The sequence below is a fragment of the Dermacentor albipictus genome, chromosome 1, assembly GCF_038994185.2.
Source record: "Dermacentor albipictus isolate Rhodes 1998 colony chromosome 1, USDA_Dalb.pri_finalv2, whole genome shotgun sequence".
NCBI classification, from domain to species: Eukaryota; Metazoa; Arthropoda; class Arachnida; order Ixodida; family Ixodidae; genus Dermacentor; species Dermacentor albipictus.
Window position 1 is genome coordinate 501,417,986 of NC_091821.1, and position 24,432 is coordinate 501,442,417.

The 24,432-nt window shown below is 45.1% G+C and overlaps 2 protein-coding genes and 1 pseudogene across 2 annotated transcripts in view; all 3 read right to left on the minus strand.

The window, feature by feature from the left end:
* The window catches only part of LOC135909355 (alkaline phosphatase-like), a 122,226-nt gene that overhangs the window by 78,956 nt on the left and 18,838 nt on the right, over window positions 1-24,432 (minus strand). Inside the window, exons 2-3 of the mRNA XM_065441304.2 lie at window positions 3,543-3,877; window positions 610-843 (exon numbers count right to left, since the gene is read on the minus strand). Of these exons, the coding sequence (XP_065297376.1) occupies window positions 610-843; window positions 3,543-3,877 (569 nt within the window). The remainder of the gene's footprint in view (window positions 1-609; window positions 844-3,542; window positions 3,878-24,432) is intronic.
* On the minus strand, window positions 13,885-15,993 carry LOC139055016 (GATA zinc finger domain-containing protein 4-like; the record flags this gene model as incomplete). Its single annotated transcript, XM_070532721.1, has 2 exons — window positions 13,885-13,895; window positions 15,342-15,993. Coding segments are annotated over 2 exons (663 nt in total), but the record flags the coding sequence as incomplete, so codon positions are not given.
* On the minus strand, window positions 16,177-17,330 carry LOC139055017 (GATA zinc finger domain-containing protein 14-like; annotated as a pseudogene).

A 24,432-nucleotide genomic window follows, 5' to 3' on the forward strand; every position in this document is an offset into this window, starting at 1 on the left:
CGAGTTTGTCAACTTACGGGCCAATGGCGTGACGAAAACGTCGACGAAGGTCGCAGTTTTCTCGAGTAAAGGCGAATTGACGGCATGAGTTAAAGGCTGGCGTTGTAGTATTGTCACGTGACAGCGCTCGTACATCAACAGCAGTCCATGGTTCTTAGAACAAGCTTTACTAGTGCGAACTTGTGCCCCGTCCGGAAACTAGTGTGGCCTCGTAGCGGATAGCACCATCAAAGATCGGCGCGGTAAAGACACCTGTGCCGATACTGAGGCGTGTACTTATATATGTGCGCGCTCACTCAAAAGCATTCGACATGAGCAATCTAATGCAAGGCGGCGAACAACAAACTGACATAGATGATCAACACGCAGGTCCAGCATAGGAACGAAACGCGATAAAAACTTTTTCATGGGTCCCTTGCCCAACAGCGAAAAGTAACCTTGCACGACAGTACCATTATTAGTATTAGATTCATACAAAATTAATTCCAAATTATCTTTGCAACGTTAGTTACAAAAGTGATATTAAGTATTGTACTTAGACAAATAATAGGACGATACCTTAATATAAAAGCGCTTTTTTTTTCATTTTGAAGTTACCACCAATCTTACCTTAAATCGCGATCCGGGGGTGTACTGTACGAGCTGGCGTGCGATATCCTTGGCGTTGCAGCCTTCGGGCACCGACGACTGCCACTTGCGGTAGCCCGAGTGGGCGTACGCGGCCGCGGGCGTGGCATCCGTCACCCTGGTCGTGGTCACGATGCCCGTCCACAGGCCCGCCTCCTGCGCCCACTGCATGATGCTCGGCAGGTGTGTGGTCGGATCACTGTGACACTGCATCCTCTGCGAAAGAATCGATGCGAACTATTAGAGCAACCATGTGAACTCGACGCTCAAATCAAAAACCTGGCTACACAGGTCGTCTAGTTAGAGATGCAAGGGCTTACCAATAAAATGCGCAGGATTTAGAAAGACTTCGTTCTTCAATTGCTTTTCAGGCAGACTACAGAAACATAAAGTGAATCTTAACAGACAAAGAAAAGGCTTCTTTTGCGGTTGTTCGACGAGCATTGAGAGTGCTAATAAATTTCTTTGAATTTATCAAAATGCAAGATAAATGTTAAACAGCCTCACCGTAAACACTCGAAGCACCTTGCGTCTGTACCGCTATTTTTATTTCTCCAAGCTAACGTATTCTAGAATACCTGCCCTATGTGTTCTTGTTTATACAGGAACACTTATTCTTTTGACTTTTTTTCAGACCTTCAACCTTCCACAGATTCAACATTTCTAGCGCTCAGGCATGAGACGCAACATTATTGTAACAACGTGTATTAAAAGAGTTAGTGCGGTAGATCTTGAAGCAAACAATCGTCTTGTTTCTTGGCATCATTATCGTCGTGGAGGTGTCGCATATAACAGAGGAAGAAACTGCTGATGATGATCATTCATATTCTGCCATTTATCGATGTAGAATCTGGCGTTAACGTTGAAAGTTTGGTTGGTTACTGTTCAACGTCTGGTTAAACGAAGTATAAAAACTTAGAAGTGAGACCGCGACGAAGGCGTTCGAAGAAATGCAGAAACACAATCGATAATGCGAGCTTGCTTTTCGGTTTTGTGTTGGAAGCCTACTTGGCGACCTGTAATTTTTGCTATTAGACCATCATGTAGTGTTGTTGCAGTCTATTCATGTTGCAATTACATCTTTTACGCTACAACCACTGATGTATTTTTCTCGAAACGGGCCCTTTTGAAGACATGTAGACACAGTATACCTGCCTACATTTGCTGTAGACACATATAAAAGTACACGTGTCCCAACACAAGGTCTGAAATAGGCGTATATAACGGGGAAGGGGTGAGGTAGGGGGGCATTTGCGCCCTCCACTGTTACTGAAAAATAGTTACTGAATACTCGCTTTCTTCTAATTTTTATGCGTTATACACAGCATTTAGTTGTTGCCCCTGGTATCTTCGGTAAACTATGCGGGGCACATTGTTTTTATTTATTCGGAGTAGGAAGCAGTGTTATCGCTGACGAGCGATAAGTATTTATTCTTCGTAGGTTCATTACAGTATTTGTGTAAAGTTACTCATGGAAGCGTTCCCGGCTGTCATACCGCTGCTCATCGGGATACCTTCCAGGCTACTAAAGCACTAGCACGTGGTGCGAATTTCAATTTTTTTAAATAGGTATATTTCTAGGCGCAATGAGTTGCGAAACTTAGAGCTTTCCTGTTTCAAATGCACGTGTTCCAGATAATTACTAAACCCTCGATTTTCTATGTGTATTCGTGCATCATACGAGATTCGTAGCTGCTTCTCCGGTATTCTAGTTGAGCTAAAGAAGGCATCTTCTTTATATCTGGGGGAAATTAGGAGCATAGTATGGGTATACTGTGTAGGAAATGTTATAATGGGTGGGTTAAATGCTCCTTTTCCAGTAAAATAGGCATGCGAGTGGTCCATAGCGTTCTTAGTCTGCTTTAAGAGCGGTATAAAACTTAGTCGGCTGCTCCGGTATAATTACAACTACAACTGAGGTCAAATTTTGCGAACATAGGGGTTCTATGTTCCAGGCAAGTACTCGAAAGTATCGCGCTGCTGTTATTAGCTAGGTTTTGTAATGTCCAAAGAGAACTCTGCGTTTCAGATATTTTATACTTCGAAGGAATAGGCAGGCATTTCAAGTGCAATGCGTCGTGTGGTTTTAACATTTTTGGCTTATTTAGAAGCGTTGCCAATAATTACTGAACCCCCATTTTTTACTTTTTACCTTTTCATAGTGATTTATTCGGTTCGCCTGATGTCCTCACTGAACTAAACGAGGTAGCTTGGTAATGTTTGGTGACTAAGGTCAATGTAACTGGTGATGTGCAGGTAAAATTCAAGATAGATAGATCAGCCCTCCGCAGCACTCAAATTTCGAAGCACTGCGGGTCTTTGAATAAAGATTTCAGATTAGATCGGGAGACAACGAAGGGACACTATACTTTATTAATTAGTGGTAGTGCTGATGCGCCATCTACCTCCAAAAATGGTGTGTTTAGGTACCGTTATCGAGAACGGAAGCAGCGTCCAGACATCGCTCGATGGCATTTGATCGTACACGGGTCTCTTCGAACAGCCCTACTTTCACAAACATTCATTACATTAACTTCCTCACAATTGCCAGAAAGTATTCCAGCCTCCGTGACTTGGCGCTCACGCTATCTGCGCCCCTTTCATTATGACGAAACAATCGGGCACTTGACTGCGTTAAGATGTAGATAGGCAACCACTGTTTACTTCGTTGAGAGAGCCAGCATTTGCCCGCTGTTAAAGAACTGATCATCTCATGCATTTGCAGTATCGATGAAAAGCAGCCAGACTTCGTCACTTTCCGCGACTCCTTTCTAAACATGCCTTGCTCAAGAAGGTAACCAGTGGGACTTCCATATGCAATTCACGCACATTTGTGTATCTAGTGCGTGCACACAGTCAGCACAAGACAAATTCTGAACAAACATATTACTGAAATCCTGACGTTCAAGGTATACCTTAACCCTAGAGTCCACGCCCAGTGTCTCGTAGTTGGCCTTGACGCCCGAGAGGTAGGCGGTCGCCGTATTTGCCGAGTCCGAGGTCTGCACGTCCAGGCCGTACGTGGTGGCCAGCGACATGTGTGGGAACGGGTCCCAGGCGAGTGCGCTCTCCTCGCCGCTTCTGCGCCGCAGCCGCTGGCCCTTGTAGATGCGAGCCGCAGTCAACGTGGAGACGCCCATGCCATCGCCGAGAAAGAGCACCACCTGGCGGGCGCGGCGCGTGTTCTGGAGCAGGTTCAGCCGTTGCTCGATCCCAGAGAGGCCCTGGTCGAACCAGAATTCCGGGTCGGCTGCGCAGATGAAAGGCCACGTTAGCAACTACTTCGTGCCCGTAACCAGATCTCAGCCGGGCAGACCACATCTTCTGCGGCATCGTGCACAGTGAAAGCACAGCGCCAAACGTGAACAAAAAGGGTCAGTGAACGTCGAAGCGCAAATGAATATCTCCTGCAGTTAGTTAATCGCACGGTGTTGCGCTCGGCTGCTGTCCGCGAGCTGAGCTGCTGGAACCTTACACTAAGGGGCACAGAATGCAAACGCTTTCGCGGTGTAAAGATGCGTCTCAGAAGCACTCCGTGGCCAATAGCGATTCGGAAATGTCCCCATACGCCATCTCTTAGAGATCAGAGCTACGCCATGGGAGCCTACTGGCTATGGCGTTAGGCGGCTTGGCTCAAGGTCGCCGGTTTAATCCCAGCCGCTGCCTCCGCATTTATTGGGGGGGGGGGGGGGCGGATGCAGAAATGCTTGTGTACCGCACACTCGATGCACGTTAAAGAGCACTAAGTGGTCAAAATTCATCCGGAGTCCCTAATACGACCTGTCTCATAGTTATATCCTGATTCTGGCATGTAAAAGCCCTGCTGAGTTTCATCATTCCAAAACACTACACCTAGCTGAAAGGTTGGGCAGCCCGTAACACTTCGTGCTTCATGCAGCGTCATCAGTATCACCATCATCATCATCATCATCATCATCATTAGCCTAGTTACGCCCACTGCAGAGCAAAGGCCTCTCCCATACTTCTCCAACTACCCCGGTCATGTATTAATTGTGGCCATGTTGTCCCTGCAAACGTCTTAATGTCATCCACCCACCTAACTTTCTGCCGCCCCCTGCTACGCTTCCCTTCCCTTGGAATACAGTACGTAACCCTTAATGACCATCGGTTATCTTCCCTACTCATTACATGTCCGGCCCATGCCCATTTCTTTTTCTTGATTTCAACTAAGATGTCATTTACCCGCGTTTGTTCACTCACCCAATCTGCTCTTTTCGTATCCCTTAACGTTACACCTATCATTCTTCTTTCCATAGCTCGTTGCGTCGTCCTCAATATCAGCAGAACCCTTTTCGTAAGCCTCCAGGTTTCTGCCCCGTAGGCGAGTACTGGTAAGACACAGCTGTTATACACTTTCCTCTTGAGGGATAGTGGCAACCTGCTGTTCATGATTTGAGAATGCCTGCCAAACGCACCCCAGCCCATTCTTATTCTTCTGGTCATTTCAGCCTCATGATCCGGATCCGTGGTCACTACCTGCCCTAAGTAGATGTATTCCCTTACCACTTCCAATGCCTCGCTCCCTATCGTAAACTGCTGTTCTCTTCCGAGACTGTTAAACGTTACTTTAGTTTTCTGTAGATTAATTTTCAGACCCACCCTTATGCTTTGCCTCTCCAGGTCAGTGAGCATGCATTGCAATTTGTCTCCTGAGTTACTAAGCAAGGCAATATAATCAGCGAATCGCAAGTTGCTAAGGTATTCTCCATGAACCTTTATCCCCAATTCTTCCCACTCCAAGTCTCTGAATACCTCCTGTAAATATGCTGTGAATAGCATTGGAGAGATCGTATCTCCCTGTCTGACGCCTTTCTTTATTGGTATTTTGTTGCTTTCTTTGTGGAGGATTACGGTGGCTGTGGAACCGCTATAGATATCTTCCAGTATCTTTACACATGACTCATCTGCACCCTGATTCCGTAGTGCATTCATGACTGCTGAGGTTTCGACTGAACCAAATGCTTTTTTTCGTAATCAATGAAGGCTATATATAAGGGTTGGTTATATTCCGCACATTTCTGTATCACTTGATTGATAGTGTGAATATGGTCTATTGTTGAGTAGCCTTTACGGAATCCTGCCTGGTCCTTTGGTTGACAGAAGTCTAAGGTATTCCTGATTCTATTTGCGATTACCATGCAGCGTATCGGTAGTCAAACGAACGAAGCATACTGTCTCGTGTGACTGCCGGTGACGTACACGCTACATACCGCAACGCCATCATCTGTCCATCTCACGTGGTCATCGAGAACAATGCCTTTACAGAGATGGCTGACGTCACCAATCGGCTAATAAACCATCGTGCTGAGAAACAGTCATTATACTTCAGCAGGGCAGCAGGCAGCCACAGGTTCGGGTAGCTCGTATCGCTTGCTTGTTTTATGCAGTTTTTTTTTAGTTATGTCGTGCCAGCGTCGACTGCCCGGTGCGCCAGCGGCCTTGTAGCGGCGAGGGTTGGCGTGATCAGCGGCCATAGGCGTGTGTGCGCATGCCGATTTCCCGTTCGAAGGATTTCTGCAGCGCTGTGCACTTCATAAGCGTCCCTCCTCATTAAAAGGCCGCAGACATCCCGAGTATTGGACGCTGAAAAGTTGTAATGGTGTACGTGCATGTTAAGTTGTAAAAATTTCTCAGTTATCATATTATAGCTTGTGGACTGGTTTCTAAAGCAATTCTTTTGTTGCTGACAAACAGCCCTGAAGAGTAGCAGATCTTGCAAGGGTTCTCGTGGAGTTCATTTACTCATTAATTGGTTGTGTAAGGAAATTTATACAAATTGTTTCGGGAGGCACAGCAAAAGGCCTGGAGAGTGCCTGAATAAGCTACATCAAGCTCATAACTCATAGCTCATATAAGCAATATCGGATAGCAATCACAATGAAGTGCGTACAGCAACGCACATGCAACAATTAATATTTTCAGGTCTTCAGAAGAATAAGAAGGAGAACAAACAAAATACTGGTTCATAGGTACCATATTTTTGATAGTAAACACACTTCATACACCAAAAATGAAGAGTATAATAAAACACAGCGCAAACCTAGACCTCAGAAAGTAACATTGTCTCACCTTGCATGTTCAATTGTACTGGGAAGATTCTCTCCTCTAAAAAGTTTAATATATTGTGGTACTTAATTAAATTGTTCAGAAGTTCTGGAATTAGTGATGTTAATATCTGTAAACCATAATTTGTACATGATCTGGACTTAGCTATTACCTTTGGTCGTAGTTGATATGGTGTCAACTTAACCTGATATTTTTATCAAGCAGTATTCTATTCTGCGTTGGCGCAGGATTTCATACTATAGTTTTGGTTTAAATCAATGCTTTATCGCCGGTATGCTATAGTAACTAAAATGTGAAATTATACTCTCAGCGCAGAGAACGTTTCCAACTGCTCGTATTGTCCGCTTTTCTAAAGCGAAAAGAGATTTGTCTCGGTGGTCCTAGACCACACAAGAGAGGAGTATGGGAAGCATTAGTGCAGAAGGGCATAGGAAATTTGTCGCATAGCGTCCGACGGGAGGAAGTACCTCAGTTTATTTACTAATACAATGCCTCATGAGACGTCAGTTCTTAGCGAGTCGACAGAAGGCGTCAATGCAAGGTTTATATGAAATACGACACCTAATAATCTGACTGTTGTCTGTTTGAGTGGAGTTCCCTGAAATTGCAAAGACTGGTAGACTTGTAATTCATTTATTTTGGTATTGAGTTGAAACATATTTGCCTTTAACTAGAAGTAAAAATTTTCTAGCCATACATTTGGCTCTGTCAACATTTCGTTCGTATTATTTTCAGAGAAAAGTACCCTTGTGCCGTCTGCAGATAGCACGATATTTTTACATCCACGAATGCTAACAATATCATTTATTGAAATTGAAATTGATTTATTTCTTATACATTACAGGTTATAAAAAACAATAATATACAGATGGAGGCCCCTTAGACAGTGACTGTATCGGGACCTCCTGTTATTTATAAGTATGCATTGGGGGAGCCGAAACGTAAATTGGGGGAGCCGAAACGTAAATAACTCTTTTAAACCATTTTTGGTCGGTGTCCAGACCTCTTCCTTTTAAGTATGCATTTTCTAAAGCAACGAGCAGCACCGCATTAAAATCATATAAAAGGAAACATGGAAGAAAGTAAGTAATGGAGAATACAAAACAAGGTATACTTGTGCAGTTAGCAGTTACAATAATCCAACGAAGGAAATTATGTAAAGTTATGTAAGCGTCCCCCCCCCTCCCCCCCTCCCCCCCCATTGCTACGCCACTGGTTGTACCACAGAGATTAGTTCTGCGGTGGCACTTTTTTGACTGCACACAAACGATTTCCCAGAATCTCTAATGCATTCGAATGCAATAATGTACACGGATGCTGCTACACAATACTTGCAGGAAATTGTCTTTGAGCACTGCAAGCCAGCATAATGACTGAGTTCATTGTCAAGAATCAGTAACTGGTTCGTTGAAGGGAAACCAAGGTTTATTGCTGAAAATAAAAGTTTAATATCGAAGAAACAACATATTTACTTTAGATAAGCTCTGTTTACGCAAACCGGTCGAACAATGTTTTTTTCCTTAAGTGTTCAGATGCGTGCGCTGAGTAGCTCCGGTAAGAAAAGAAATCCATGGCGCATGCTGAACAATGGTTGTTATGTGGTACTGAACGCCCACTAATATTTTACACCGTCTGTGCTTTGGTCGCTGTACTTTGTTTTTTTTTCGATTCTCACGTAAGTCATTGCAGATGAACGTGGTGTGTAACACATATAAACTATTGTGATGTCAAAAGAGAGCGCTGTGGGTATTATGCAGGAGTTACAGAAATGCTAGTATCAACACTGTACTTTAGGAACAACGTATACTGACTATTTCAGCAGTTTGTGATACAAGGCTGCCCTCTTCGCTAACAAAATAATAGGCATTAATTTTGCTACTACTTTTAACATACCAACTCGCAGCACTGGACAGGCATCAAACAGCAATCTTAATTTGACTAGGTGCTACAATGTATAAGAAGAACAAATAATTAAATTGCATGGGACAAAATTTTATACTTACCTACCCCTGGAGATTAAGGTAACAAGAAAATTTACATGTCTAAGTTCAGAAATATTTAATTTGCAAAGTCAGAACAAGTAAACGCCTATTTTCAGCTGCAGTAATGGGTGCATTTTAATTATGCTATCTGTCATCTATTGCAAGGTTGCGAGTATGGACATGGCCTTATATATATTTTTTGCGATATTCACAATTATTAGCGCAGTGCATAGCTGACCTGTTTGATCCAGTCTCCACTGGACTGGCCACTAGCCAATGTAGGCTATCGGTGCAGAAAGCTTGTATCTAGTGCATGTGGTTTGTCAATGAAATTGACTGATTGAGTGATTGTTTGATTGAATTAGAGCTGTCAGGGAAGCTCAGGAAATCAATCAAGACAGTCACTAAACAAACATCGGGGAAAACCATCAGCAGGACATCAGCATGTCTACTCTTGTCGATCACAGTACTTGGAAAGGCACCACTTTGCTGAGGTTTACTGATATCAGAAGGCATAAGGTAACTTTACCCATCAGTGAAGGCTAATGCGTGAAAACGTAATTCCTTTAATTTTTTTCGGACGAACACAGACATTGATCATCTTATTTAAAGCATACACAATTAGAAGAGGATTTTGAACAAATATTCACGCAGAAAGAGAGTTAAAGCTTGTAACTATACTGCGTCTTCCGCACAGAAGAGTCATCTATACAGGCGTTCCAGCGCGAAAAAGAATGCGCATAACTCAAATAAACGCTGCGTATTGTCGTCGCCGATTTTCTTCTGCGCGACATGATTTTATCCCATGGAACTCCGCCACCACTTGTCACAGACCGTCGCCAGACATTCCTATCAAAAGTTATCGCGGACGTCATGTAGACCTTTGCCACGAGGCACAAGCTATCCACGTCACACCATCCGCAAACAAATGGCCTCAGGGAGCGTCTCATTTGCACTATCACAGACATGCTCGCGAAGTATGTCTCTTCAGACCACACTGACTGGGACCTCGCTCTACCACTCGTAGCATCTGCTTATATTTCCTCGCGCCACGACACAGACAGCTGTTTCCCATTTTCCCTTCTGTTCGGCCGAGAACCAGCACTGCCTCTCGACACAACCCTCCCTGTTCACGCGGCAACGACCAGTGGATATGCACTTGACGCCATCGCCCGCAGTGCCCACGCAAGGGAAATTGCCCGTGACCGCCTTCTGAGATCCCAAGACAGTGAAAGGCGTTTGTACGACCGGCGACACTGAGACGTGCAGTTCCCGCCTGGTTCTTTGGTGCTTCTATAGTCTCCGTGGCGTCAGGTCGGCCTGTCAGAAAAACTGCTGTCTCGTTACACAGGCCCATACCGAGTGCTTTGTGCCGTAACTCCCGTCACCTACGAGATCACCCCCGACGCCCCATTTGCTTTCCAGTCCAGTGATATCGTTCACGTTACACGATTAAAGCAGTGTCACCCTCCCAGTGATGACATTTACAGGCTCCAGGACGTCGCTTCTGCCGCCGGGCGATTATGCTAAACGCGAGTGGTATTTGATTGTTTGAACGAGGCGCGTGGGCGCCATCACTCCAGAAAGTAGGAGGAAGAACGAACAGGGCTCGCGCTGTGAATCTAACCGGTCAGCGCTGCAACCGTTTTTGTAGCAGTATTCGCGCTGCCCGCGGTGTCCCGCCAGCAATTCTTCCTTTCACATCGTTTCACAAAAATGCCTATCTCATTAGCACACGGACATTGCCTTGCCATTATTGCTCAGGCCCTCGCAATGAGAGTTAGGTCACGCCAGCGTTAAGGAGCCGCCATTGTTTGGCGCGAGAAGAGATAACGAAGCTGCGGCGCGCCCTCGTCACCCGCTGCCCTTGGCCGCCGGCAGCCGCGTGTGAGACACGCCGGAAACCGGAATCATCGCAGACGCGACGTGAGAAGAGTCCGGATGCGAAGAAGACACAGGAGGTGATTGCGTAATACAGCTGGTCGGGAATGTACCCCCGCTACGGGCGAGGTAGTTCCGCAGTAATATTTCTAGCACACCGACTACCACTTTCATAATTCTCTTCATGCTGGATCTGCTTTCTTGGTTTCAGAGTAGAAAAGCAGCTTAAGAAAATACGCTCACGACCGGGCCAATCTGAATCCCAAGACGGGACCTTTGCCGATAAGAAAAACATTGCCGTGATCCCGTCCACCAATGTAAGCCACGCACAACATTAAGACAGTAGCAGTGGGTGGCATACCATAAGGGTCCTCTTTTCACTACCTAACAAGCTAGGAAGTCTTTGTAAGAAGACAAATCCGGCAAGAGCAGTAAAAACTGCGTGTACAAGAAAGCATAGAAAATAGTAGCTTGTTGCGGACTAGTTGGTACATCCTGAAAGAGTAGTGTACTACGCAAAATGGTAGAATAGTGGTAGAGAAAGTGGAAAAGAGACACATGACAGAGCTCAGACTAGCAACTATTTGTTGAGCGTCGCGTGCCTCTCCCCTGTCGTATATAATTAATTGCTCGTGAAAGGAAAAAAATGTGTGCCTGTCTTGTTACAATGGTTGCAAAATGACTGTATAAGTTTTGCGCGCTTCCGGGTGGCGCATGTGATACATTGGCTTCCTGAAAAAGCGAAAAAGGTCCATCCACCCAAACCTAACAAATTACTACAAAAGAAAACTCATGCGGGTTCCTCGAAAGAAAAGCCTCGCAGTTGAATAAAAATTCGTCCTGGTCCAACACTCGAATCCGGGACCACCGCCTTTCCGGGGCAGCCGCTCTACTATCTGAGGTAACCAGATGGCTAGCAGATGACACGGCGAAGTCTAATTTGTTAACAAGTCGAAGCAAAGGCAAGAGTTTGACATAATAGGTCTGCGGAAGCCCGTAAGGTCCAGGACGAATTTTTCTTCAACTGCGAGGTTTGTCGGCGACTTCATCCTAAAGCAGACGACTGGTGATAGCAACGCAAGCAGGGCGCGAAATAAGATCAGAATCTCAACTTCATCGTAACCGATGTGAGAGCTGAACGTCGGCTGCTCAAACTAAAGACAAAGCGGCTACACATAAACAGCGGCTACACACGAATACCCGAACTGCTGATTATAAAACATGCGAGCAGTGAGAGCGAAGTAATCGCCTCTAAAATTACGCAAAAAGTCGTAACTACGCGTTGGTCACCATCCTGACGAGGTGCATGTTGCACTGCGCATGTCTTGTCACATCTGTTTGATTCGAGCTGCCTGCGCGCATGAAATCATCGGTAACGCTGCGTCATATCACAGGCTGTACGTGGGACACTGCCCACGCAGACAGTTTTAATACGAAACTCTTTTGACGAGATCAACCCAGTTTTCTATAACGGGCATACGACTGTTTTCGTAGGCTGACCCAGTATATAGTAAAATCTAAAACGTAGGCCAATCCTGAAGGTAGTGCAGGATAATACTGGGGACAATTCTTGTGGGTATGTGTCAGTGGGTACGCGCCACTCCTTAATAAACCTCGTCGATGCCAACTTGGGTCACTGGGTAGCACAACAAAGACCACCAGCGTAGTGATATCTACGTAACACTATGTAGATGCCATTAGGTAGGTGACTCTGCTAAAGCTTTTATACTGTTTATTCTTCCTTTATCTTTCTGTCTTTCGCGCCCCTTTCCTCTTCTGCACGGTAAAGGGTAGCCAATTGCAGGTATTCTGTGGTTCACTTTTTCTTTGCGTCTAATCATGTCGCTCTGCCACAACACTAGCCCAAAGGGTATTTCTGTGCAGAACAACGTTGTCGCGTTTTCAGGGTTATGTACATAAGGTAGGTCACGAGGACAAGCGCAAGCGCGAAGATAAACAACGAACTTGGCAGCCCTAGCGACCCCCCCCCCCCCCGATAAAGAGCAGGAGCTCACAAAAACAGTTGCTCAGCCCTTCTGTCCATCCGTCCGTATGCATTCACCCATCCCTTCACCTATTACCTTATAAACTAAAAAAAACGCTACTGAAACTGGGTCCGTGAAACGCCCTAATGACGTAGAGCTGAATCTATCCAGCTTCCTTTGTCTCCTGCTTATTTCACCATTTCACTCTCTCGTCCTAAAGATCTAACCACGCGTCCAATAGAACTCCTTGCTATAAGGGCATCTTCACATATTTCTACGAAGCGAACGAAGCAGTAGAAATTAAGAGCGGTAAAAACAGGCAGAAAATCACGCGGTGAGTGCGATCGGCTAGTGACTGATTTCTGTCGAGCGGCAAAGGTTATCCGCTTTTTATGAAGAGCTTTGTGGTTCCATTGCTTTCTCCCTTTCGGCCGAAGGCAATGCGAACGAAAGGACGGAGCCCGCGCTCGACTATCTCGCACGGTGACTGCAGGTGGCGCTGTGCCTGCACGCGCTATACGAAGTAAGGGGCGACTGCAAGGCTGGTGGAAGTAGGGATAAATTTGGTTGTGAGAGTTCATGGCGGTTTTCATTTTCTTTTTTTTATACCCTAGGTAGGACATTAGGCAGTATGATAGCAAGAGCTCGGGGGCGCTGCCCACCACCCCGTTCCAAAGGGGACGCTCAGAACATCCGTCCCCCCATCCTACGTCTATCCACGTTTTGAGCGGCGTGTTTAAGATTCCGTATCCGCGCGTGTTCAACGCTAAAAACACGACCGCGCGAGCGCACGCCCTTGGACAGACCTTCCGTTGTGGCGAGGTTAAATAGGACAGCGGTTCTGGCTAGGGTGAAACTAGTGCATTTGTTCGCCCTCGCCGGCAGCATGGTCATTCGGCGGCAACTAAATGCGCGCAAGAGATCCTACTTAGCGCATCTTTTTCGTTCACGACTGGACGTACCTGTGCTGTGTGTAGTTGCATGTCTTCACTTGTTAGCACGCTCGTCTATAAAGCTCTTGGACAGCGTACTTTGTACTTGTCCAGGTGGCAGCTGCCAACAAAGCCTGGTTGAAGATAGCGTACTGCATATGAGCGTGCTCTTCGGGCGCATCTATATTTTTCGCCTCATCGCTAACAACAAAGCGCACTCAAACAAAGACGAAGAAAGGCATCCACGATTAAGCGCCACATGGTTATCGATTGTAAAATTTATTGAAGCAACAAATTATGCATAGCCTGCGCATGCCCCTTACAAGGCAACGAGCAGCGTTTGCGCAGCAGTGCGGAAACGTGTGGAAGAAGGCGCCAATGCAAAATGTATCAAAATGTATCTGCATAGGAAGGAACAATTTTGGGCCATGCGCCACTGCACTAGCACGCAGCTTTCCCCTCGCGTGCGGCCGAGCGTACGCGCGACAATCGGGGCGGTATTTAAATGTGAGCCTCAGGCAGCGACGCCAAAATTCAAATTCAAATTCAAGTTTATTTACCAGACAATATGCTGGTTCAAGTTTATTTACCACACAATATGCTGGTTCAAGTTTATTTACCAGACAAATGCGCCGAAGGACCCTGTTTGTTCCTCGCACTTGGCAATGAGTCACCCCCGTGGGTGGGCCGCAGCATTCGCTCGTACCGAAATTTTATTTTCGGCTTATAACGCAGACAAAGCATGGACCAGGTTGTGTTAGTAATCCTTCGTTTGCCCTCAAAAAATCATACGTTTTCTAATACGTTAATACATTTTGTTGTAGTTACTGTTATTATTGTGACTGTTACTGTTACTGTTGTTACTGTTGTTAGTGTTACTGTTGTTAGTGTTACTGTTGTTATTGTTACTGTTATTATTGTTACTGTTGTTGTTACTGTTACTATTGCTATTGTTACTGTTATTATTGTTACTGTTGTTATTGTTACTGTTGTTATTGTTACTGTTGTTACTGTTATTATTGTTACTCTTACTGTTATTATTGTTACTGTTATTATTGTTACTGTTACTGTTGTTACAGTTACTATTGTTTCTGTTATTGTTGTTACTGTTATCATTGTTACTGTTATCATTGTTACTGTTGTGATTGTTACTGTTGTTATTGTTACTGTTGTTATTGTTACTGTTAACGTTACTGTTGTTACTGTTACTGTTATTATTGTTACTGTTACTGTTGTTATTTTTACTGTTACTGTTGTTATTATTACTGTTACTGTTGTTAATGTTACTGTAATTGTTGTTATTGTTACTGTTACTGTTGTTACTGTTACTGTTCTTACTGTTGTAATTGTTACTGTTGTTATTGTTACTCTTGTTACTGTTACTGTTGTTACTGTTACTGTTGTTACTGTTACTGTTATTGTTGTTATTGTTACTGTTATTATTGTTACTGTTACTGTTACTATTGTTACTGTTATTATTGATACTGTTGTTATTGTTACTGTTGTTATTGTTACTGTTTTTATTGTTACTGTTATTATTGTTACTGTTATTATTGTTACTGTTGCTGTTGTTATTGTTACTGTTACTGTTGTTACTGTTACTGTTATATTGTTACTGTTGTTATTGTTACTGTTGTTATTGTTACTGTTGTTATTGTTACTCTTGTTATTGTTACTGTTGTTATTGTTACTGTTGTTACTGTTACTGTTATTACTGTTACTGTTATTGTTGTTACTGTTACTGTTGTTACTGTTACTTTTGTTACTGTTACTTTTGTTACTGTTACTGTTGTTATTTTTACTGTTGCTATTGTTACTGCTGTCATTGTTACTGTTGTTATTGTTACTGTTGTTGCTGTTACTGTTGTTATTGTTACTCTTCTTGTTGTTACTCTTAATGTTGTTACTGTTGTTATTGTTACTGTTGTTACTGTTACTGTTGTTACTGTTACTTTTATAATTGGTACTGTTATTGTTGTTACTGTTGTTATTGTTACTGTTGTTACTGTTGTCATTGTTACTGTTGTTACTGTTGTTATTGTTACTGTTGTTATTGTTACTGTTGTTATTGTTACTGTTGTCATTGTTACGGTTGTTACTGTTACTGTTGTTATTGGTACTCTTCTTGTTGTTACTGTTGTTATTGTTACTGTTGTTATTGTTACTGTTCTTATTGTTACTGTTGTTACTGTTACTGTTGGTACTGTTATTATTGTCACTGTTGTTATTGTTACTGTTGTTATTGTTACTGTTGTTATTGTCACTGTTGTTATTGTCACTGGTGCTATTGTCACTGTTGCTATTGTTACTGTTGTTATTGTTACTGTTGTTACTGTTACTGTTGTTATTGTTACTGTTGTTATTGTCACTGTTGCTATTGTCACTGTTGCTATTGTCAATGTTGCTGTTGTTACTGATGTTATTGTTACTGTTGTTACTGTTACTGTTGTTACTGTTACTGTTATTATTGTTACTGTTCCTCTTGTTATTGTTACTGTTACTGTTGTTACTGTTACTGTTGTTACTGTTACTGTTGTTACTGTTACTGTTGTTACTGTTACTGTTGTTACTGTTGTAATTGTTACTGTTGTTATTGTTATTGTTACTCTTGTTACTGTTACTGTTGTTACTGTTATTGTTGTTATTGTTACTGTTATTGTTACTGTTATTATTGTTACTGTTACTGTTGTTATTGTTACTGTTGTTATTGTTACTGTTATTGTTATTATTGATACTGTTGTTATTGTTACTGTTGTTATTGTTACTGTTATTATTGTTACTGTTACTGTTGTTACCGTTACTGTTGTTACTGTTACTGTTGTTATTGTTACTGTTGTTATTGTTACTGTTGTTACTGTTGTTATTGTTACTGTTGTTATTGTTATTATTGTTACTGTTACTGTTGTTATTGTTACTGTTGTTATTGTTATTATTGTTACTGTTACTGCTGTTACTGTTACTATTGTTACTGTTATTATTGTTACTGTTACTGTTACTATTGTTACTGTTGTTATTGGTACTGATGTTACTGTCACTGTTGTTACTGTTACTGTTGTTATTGTTACTGTTGTTACTGTTATTGTTGTTACTGTTACTGTTACTATTGTTACTGTTATTATTGATACTGTTGTTATTGTTACTGTTGTTATTGTTACTGTTGTTATTGTTACTGTTGTTATTGTTACTGTTACTGTTTTAATTGTTACTGTTACTGTTATATTGTTACTGTTACTATTGTTACTGTTACTGTTATTATTGTTACTGTTACTGTTGTTACTGTTATTATTGTTACGGTTGTTATTGTTACTGTTGTTACTGTTACTGTTGTTACTGTTGTTGTTGTTACTGTTGTTATTGTTACTGTTGTTACTGTTACTGTTGTTACTGTTACTACTGTTACTGTTATTATTGTTACTGTTACTGTTACTACTGTTACTGTTACTGTTATTATTGTTACTGTTACTACTATTACTATTACTGTTATTATTGTTACTGTTACTATTGTTACTGTTACTGTTACTATTGTTACTGTTACTGTTATTATTGTTACTGTTACTGTTGTTACTGTTACTGTTATTATTGTTACTGTTACTGTTATTATTGTTACTGTTACTGTTATTGTTACTGTTGTTGTTGTTGTTAATGTTGTTGTTATTGTTGTTACTGTTGTTGTTGTTGTTGTTGTTGTAACTGTTGTTGTTGTTGTTGTTGTTCGCTCGTGCAAAGCCTGCCAGACCACCTCGAGCACCACACTGGGAAACAAGTTCTACTAAGCTCTTATTAGACTTTTGCGTGCACAAAGACAGGACGTCGAACGCAGAAGGGACACACAACATGCGCAAACTTCAACTGGCTTTTATTGTGACAGCGACATTATATACGCTTCCACAATCAGGAAAAAACAGGAAGACAAGAAAACACGCGCGAAAACTGCATAACCACATGTGCCGGAGAAACCACAACTTGTAACTGTCATACCTTTTCACCATCCAGAAACCCCACTTCCTTATCGCCTAATGCTACAGACGGGGTACTCACACAACTCTGATCATGCCGAAGAATTTCTCTGGCCTCGACGATCTCCCTCGTTAACCGATTTATGTGAGAAAATAATATCGTGCATCTGTTAAAGATAGGATAGCAACAATTGCATGGCTTTCAGTGTTCTGCCATGTGGCGTTCGATGCCTTGCTTTTTACCTTGCGTCGACATTCGCATTTACACATCGGCTGGCTTGGCCGATGTAACACTTGAGCGCGCAGAAGTCTTTGCGCGCTCAAGTCTTTGTGCGCGCAAAAGTCTACTAAGAACCATGTGCAACCAACTCGCCCAAAACGCAACGCTTCTCCAGTAAGCATCGCGCGCATACTGGCCAGCCGTTACTACGTTGCGCTATCTGTTCTGCTTACGATGGCAGTATCATTGTCACCGTATCTTTCCCTCGGCACTAAGACACGGTGCAACCGAGGGCCGAATCTTATAGCAGTTCGGAATACGAACAGTTCGCTTCACCGCTTACGTCACTAAATTTGAAACTCCCAAGCTGGTGATGGAAGAAGGGGAGGACGCGACCAGTAGATGAGAGGATGCCACCTCTGAAGTGTACGCCATTATATGACAAGCTAATCGAGGAATTGCAGAATGTTTCTGCTTGTTAAAAAAATGTAAAATATAAATTAAATATTATACGCCAAGTTCTGAAACATAAACGTGTGGTGCCGGGCGTTTACGCAATGCAGGAGTAATTTATTAATGTCATTCTTTTTCACACTCAGCCGACAGGCGGTATCGCAAGCGTAAATGAGTTGGCAAAGCGTAGCGCTATGTCGTCTGCTACCAAGAGCTCGCACGGTGCACTCAACAGGAACGCACTGCCGGCAATTCTCAAGTAGCGAGCGCGACAAAACCGCGAACTGGTTCTTAGGGACACCTTTACTAGCCGACTATATCAATTTTCCTTTTTTTCGCCCTTCGTCATCGGCTCGGACATGACTCGCTCGCCGCCGCGCTGCCGCTATCACTGGGATCTGCCCCATGGCGCGTTGCGTGACAGAAGCAACTGAAGTTAAAATCGAACATTACGATATACGGGCCCTGCATTGCCTGCGCGAAGTAAAATCGAAGAGCGTGGTGCTGACGGTGCGCGCTGAGCTGTGAAATTGAGGAATAAAGTGCGGCACTCTAGAACTAGAGAAAAAAAAGGGCAGCCAAATAAGAGATCTCCATAATATCTTCCCGTCCTGACTGTATAGTTTTATCAGCAGAACGAACCAGCCTAGGTTGAAGCCTTCTGATTGCTTAACGGCGATCTGCGAGCTATTCGCGCTGGCAATGGCACTGGGAATACGATCTCACAATGCAAATATCTCCTTGGCATTGGCTCTGAATTGGAGGTCAAGGGAAAGCTGACCCAGGCCTTTTACCGGCCAACACTGTAATTGTGAGAGCAACATTGTGGACAGCGTCGGCAGCAGAGTTCTAGGCCATTCCGATTAATGCTTCGCGTCTGACTGACCCCTGGGAGCTGCAGGCCGGTGGCGATGAACCGCAGCGCGCAATATACCTCCCTCTGCGTGGAATGACCACTGGTACGCTTGCAGCCGAGTCTCCTCCATTTGATAGCGTAGCCTGCGAAAGGTCTACTTAGAAAGCCGGCAAGGGCGGTGCAACTCATTATCCACCACTTCTTCGAACGCGTGTCGCACTTCCAGCCGTGGTCGACACCGAAAGAGCAACGCCAAGCAGACGACGAATAGCCTTCGAAGCAACCAACGCACGCGCGAGACGCCGGCGTGTCTCCGGGGTCGCGCGACCGGCACGCGCGGCCAGGGTCGCAAGCCAACAGCCAAGCGACAGCAATGGAACCCAAGGCGGACTACCCCTTCGCCGGTTCCTACGACCGTTTCGCTTTGAAGATGACTGACAGATGCGTGACGTATTCATAAATTGCAATACCACCTCACTGCCTCTCACGACTTGTGACGTAACCAAAATTTTGGCCAATCAAGTGAGGCCAAACAAACGGTTACCCAACCGAACCGTTATAAGATTCGGCTGCGAAGCGCGACTTTGGTTGCCAACTCCGATGAAGCAGTGCTTGTTCAACACCGTTCACGTTACTGGCACGGTAACTCAACTGACGCCGTTTGCTCGCGAGCGGCTAAATCTTGCCGTTCAGAGCATGGGGCGAGGACCCATTTGTGCGGCAGCCGTACAGCGACGTGGTCAATCAGTGAGAGAGGAGCTGTTGTCATGGCCACGTCACCGCGGCGCCGCCTATACTATTAGAGTACTATATTCGTAGGCGTGTATTCGTGTGTGTATACGCTCTCCGTTAACAGAAATTGAGTTCCCGATTGGGGTTTTATTTAGAACGCAGCTCTTTGGCGCCCGTTCCTGCGTTTCGTGCCGCCGTCATGCCTCGCCGTAACCAGCCTCGTAGCCTGGGCTAGCACGCTGCTCTAGCTGTGCGCGCTCCTGGCGCCATCTCTCGCGCACGGCGCGAGCCTTGCTCTCTTCCCTCCTCCTCCAATGCCACCTCTGTGCGGCGGCTATCGGAGTGCCGGCTCGGTGGCGGCTGACCTCGATGATGTGCTGCTGCCCAAGCCGAAACGCGTAGCCGCCGCCGTTCGCCACTGCATGTACCCCTTTACCACCACCCCCCCTCTCCCCCGTGGTGGCGACCGCGCGACAGCACGCGGTGCTCTGCGGTTGCTGAAGCGCCGGTTCGATATCAGCGGATCATGGTGCACGTTTCCTAAGCCCAAAACGCAGAGCCACCTACAGTTGGCTAGCTGGCGGTGTCACTGGAGCCAGTCAGTCGCTGCCATCTGCTCGCCGTGCAAACTTCCTACGCGCTGCCTCCCGATAAGCGAGGCAGCTGCGCCAAGCTTCGCTCCGTTTCCGTAATTACTTTGTTTAGAGCAAAATGACAGACACAGGGAGACGACAGGACAAGCGCCTTGTTCTGTCGTCTCTCTTGTGTCCGTTGTTTTGCGCTAAACATGGTAATTATGGATTCGCACCAACCAGGGGACCGCCAACGCGTTGTGCTGTACGCTCCGTTTGCGGCACCTGGTGGGAAATTGTTCCACACGAGACGGACTGTCCGAGGCTCACAGAAGGTTTATATTATAATATAATCCGTCTGCCTATATAAATAATTTTTTGTCAGCCAGTTCTTTCCGAGTGGTGGGCGAGGCAACCGGTGGAAGTCCTTTGTTTGCCGCTGCTGCTAAACGAGCTGCCCGAGCAGAGGGCCCAGCGCCGTCGCCGCCAGAATACAGAGGTGCGCTACGCCGAAGCAGGCATTGGTACAGCAAGTAGAGCATATATCCATCTATTTGTCCGACCAGAAAGCTTCCTCCATGACAACCAAGAACTGGGAGTGGAGTATTTCTCGAAGAAGGAGCATGTGTGAAGAATAAAAAGTTCCCTGTAACTGTACATACATGTCTTTCCTGAATTTACTGCCTCAATATATCCAAAAGTCGAAATGGCTGAAGAGCAGCATGCGTTCCAATTTCGCGTTAGGAAGTAACGTAATTATCGACATTTCTTTTTTTGATGCCATACGGCCGTATTCGTTTTTTTTAGAGCGCAGCTCTTTGGCGTCCGTTCCTGGGTTTCGCGTCGTCGTCGTCGTCGGCGTTGTCGGCGTTGTCGTCGGCCTCGTAACCAGCTCGCCGACGAATCTGCTGCTCCGCCGCCGCGCATGCGCGCTGTCGGCTCTCCGGGCGAGGGAGGATGATGGAAGGGAGGAGGAGAGACTGTGGAGGAGGGCTGGCTACACAAATGGCTCTTTGGCGTCCGTTCCTGGGTTTCGCGTCGTCGTCGTCGTCGGCGTTGTCGTCGGCCTCGTAACCAGCTCGCCGACGAATCTGCTCCGCCGCCGCGCATGCGCGCTGTCGGCTCTCCGGGCGAGGGAGGATGATGGAAGGGAGGAGGAGAGACTGTGGAGGAGGGCTGGCTACACAAATGGCTCTTTGGCGTCCGTTACTGGGTTTCGCGTCGTCGTCGGCGTTATCGTCGGCCTCGTAACCAGCTCCGCCCCCCTTTCATCCCCCCAGCGCTAGCAGCGACCGACTGATACCGCTTTCGTGAGTCCGCTACCGCACTCACGAAAGACGTCGTGCACTTCCTGCAACTCGCATTAACCGTCCATCGATCCACACCGATGTTAGTAGTGGGGGACTTTAATGTTGACATAAAGACAAACAGCAATTTCCTAACACTTATGCGGGAGAACATCCCGTTCCTCTCGCTCGTAACGCGTCCCACGGCTGTGACAACCTCGCGAGGCACTTGTATAGATCTCGTCTTTGAGAATCAAGCATTGGTGTACCAAGTCGAACATATATCAGTCTATTTCTCCGACCACAAAGCTTCCTTCATGACTGTCAAGAACTGTTAGTGGAGTCTTTGCTAAAGGAATACGTGTGAAAAATAAAAAAAAAAATTCTGTGATAGCGCATACATGTGTTGCTCGATTTCTTTGCCTCAATCTATCGAAAAGGTGAAACAGCTTATTTGCTGCGCTCAAATTTCGCATTAGGAAGTAACGTAATCGTCGGTAATTTTTTTCTCTCTTTATGACAAGACAAAGCCCGACTACAAAGACAGTCGTTCTGAGTGCGCCGATGCCGCAGTATCAGGGAACACGCCAGAATGATGGCGTTCAGCGAAGTGTCGCATGTATGGTCGCCGGTACCAGGCATGGTTCCAGCGCAGTACTGGCCAGACGGCAGTTCGAGAAGTGTTGAGCAGATGCGCGGGAGAATACGAAAAGAGCGGAGATTGTTCAAAAAGCGGGGGACATATTGTCCGACCACGTTAATGCTGCAAGCGTGGTTCGTGTCACGTGACTGCCCCACCGACAAAACGGCCGTGCAGTTCGGGCACCTCTTGTACGGCCAACGATCTACAGTGCCCGAAGCCGGCACGCCGACACGGCAGGATTGCCGGTAACCTGGTCGGGCCCACGTCGGGCCTTTAGCCCTCGCCGGCGGATGCGTCGTGCGGCAAGCCGTTGCTGGAAGTTCGTGCTTAAAGTTCGCGCTTCACCCAATAAACTCCATCGGCAATCGGGCGTGACATCACGTGCGCAAGCTGGACTTATGACCACGTATGTGAATCGAAGCTTGGGTCCACGGGCTGCCACTTAGTGACTCTGTACACCGCGAACGCCTACCAAACTCTTGTGTGCGCTTACTGGACGCGTACTGCGCGCTTACTGGACGAATAAAGCCAATAAAGCTCCAAGACGGTCTGCGCAGCGAAGCCCAATCTGACAGGTTCGTGGAGTAAAGGTTAGCATGAGCTGTATCTGCACTTCACGGTGGAACGGGATGAACGTCACGCTGTGCGATGCGGGAATCGGAAGTGCATCTGCTGCCTCGGTCACCGTGAAATTTCGAGTAAAGATCGTTTTAATGAAATACAGCAACGAGCAAAAGTGTGGAAATTAATTTTGCACTGCACTAACGCTCTAAAGAAACATCTATTTTACCGCCGAAATTAGTCTATGAGAGCATTTGATTATTTGCCCCTTTTCCTATCGTTGTCCGTTTCCAAAAACAAAGAAAGCAAATTGGACGGTGATTGTAAATGTGTCCCTAGGCCAACAATGGTGGCGTTAGTTTGTATAGCAGTGTAACAGCAGTTTGAGGCTTCAATAAGTTGTCATAAGCCTGCCTTGCGTAAGGCCAGCAATAAGTAAAATAAAGAAAGTGCCCGACATACACAAATAAATACGTGATTTGTGCACCGGGAATTTTCTTTCGCCATTGAGCTTATGATTTTGTGAATGTTATCTTCACTTTGTGTGCCGTTAAACATCACTTATTCAGATAAACCTTGTAATGCATTGGATAATCACAATCAATGTTATGGTATTTATAAGGACGAGAAGCTTCCAGAACATGGGGTAAGGGTAGCGCCCACCGATACGCGTCATCTGCGGCATTAGACAGTTTTATCATATCGTTTTCAACCAAACGAATACTCGTTACCGTAAATAAATAGCGTTGTCCTCACGGCGCCTGCTCCGAACTTTGTTGGGTTTCTGCCGTTTATCACGTGCCCTGCACACTAAGAAAAAAAAGAGTACCTCTTACTCTTTTCGGAGAGTCTGGACTCGCCACGTATACGACACACTTTGTGGGAGACACCCGAACTCTCTTTCGGCAGAGAGTCCCGAGACTATCCGTGCTCAATACAAGGTGTTTGCGTGACTCCGCACACAATAGTCATGCACACTCTGTTGTAATAGTCGCCTATACCCTCTCAAAAGGGTTACAAGACTAGTGCTGAGGGAGTCCGTTAACAATTCTAAATGAGTCGAACGACTCAAAATAAAAGGGTGACATGACCACTGCTGAAGGATTCGGGCAACTATTCTTGATGAGTCTGATGACTCCAGCAGTGTGTGTCAAGTTACCCTTAGTGCGTGGTGCAGGACCCTTGTAAATGGAGTAAAATAACTAATCCATGTAAGTCGTTTGACTCTCGGATGGCAGTGTCGAGCCGCTGTTCAAAATGTGTCACCAACTTTTGCTGTAAGTACACACGACTATGGCTAGTTCTCAAGATGGCTACTGTGAAAAGACAACATATAAGAAAGAACCCATAGCAAACTTTCCAAAAAGGACGTGGCAGGTTAGCAACAAAATGTTAACATTTCATCACCCTTTGTTGTCTTCTGGAAAATTCAAATGTATTAGTCAGCACAGAATCACCATGAAAGCAAGACAGTTCTCATTACTATTAAACTGGAATCAATAGCCAAACAAGCAAAACAGTCCTAAATAAACATCCAATATGTAGCCTGCAGGTGCATATGCATGACACTGCAATGCAACTCAGAACCATAATGAGACCCCAAAATTTTATGTAACTCATGTAGAAGTTCAATTCAGCACAGCACAGGTCTCTAATGTC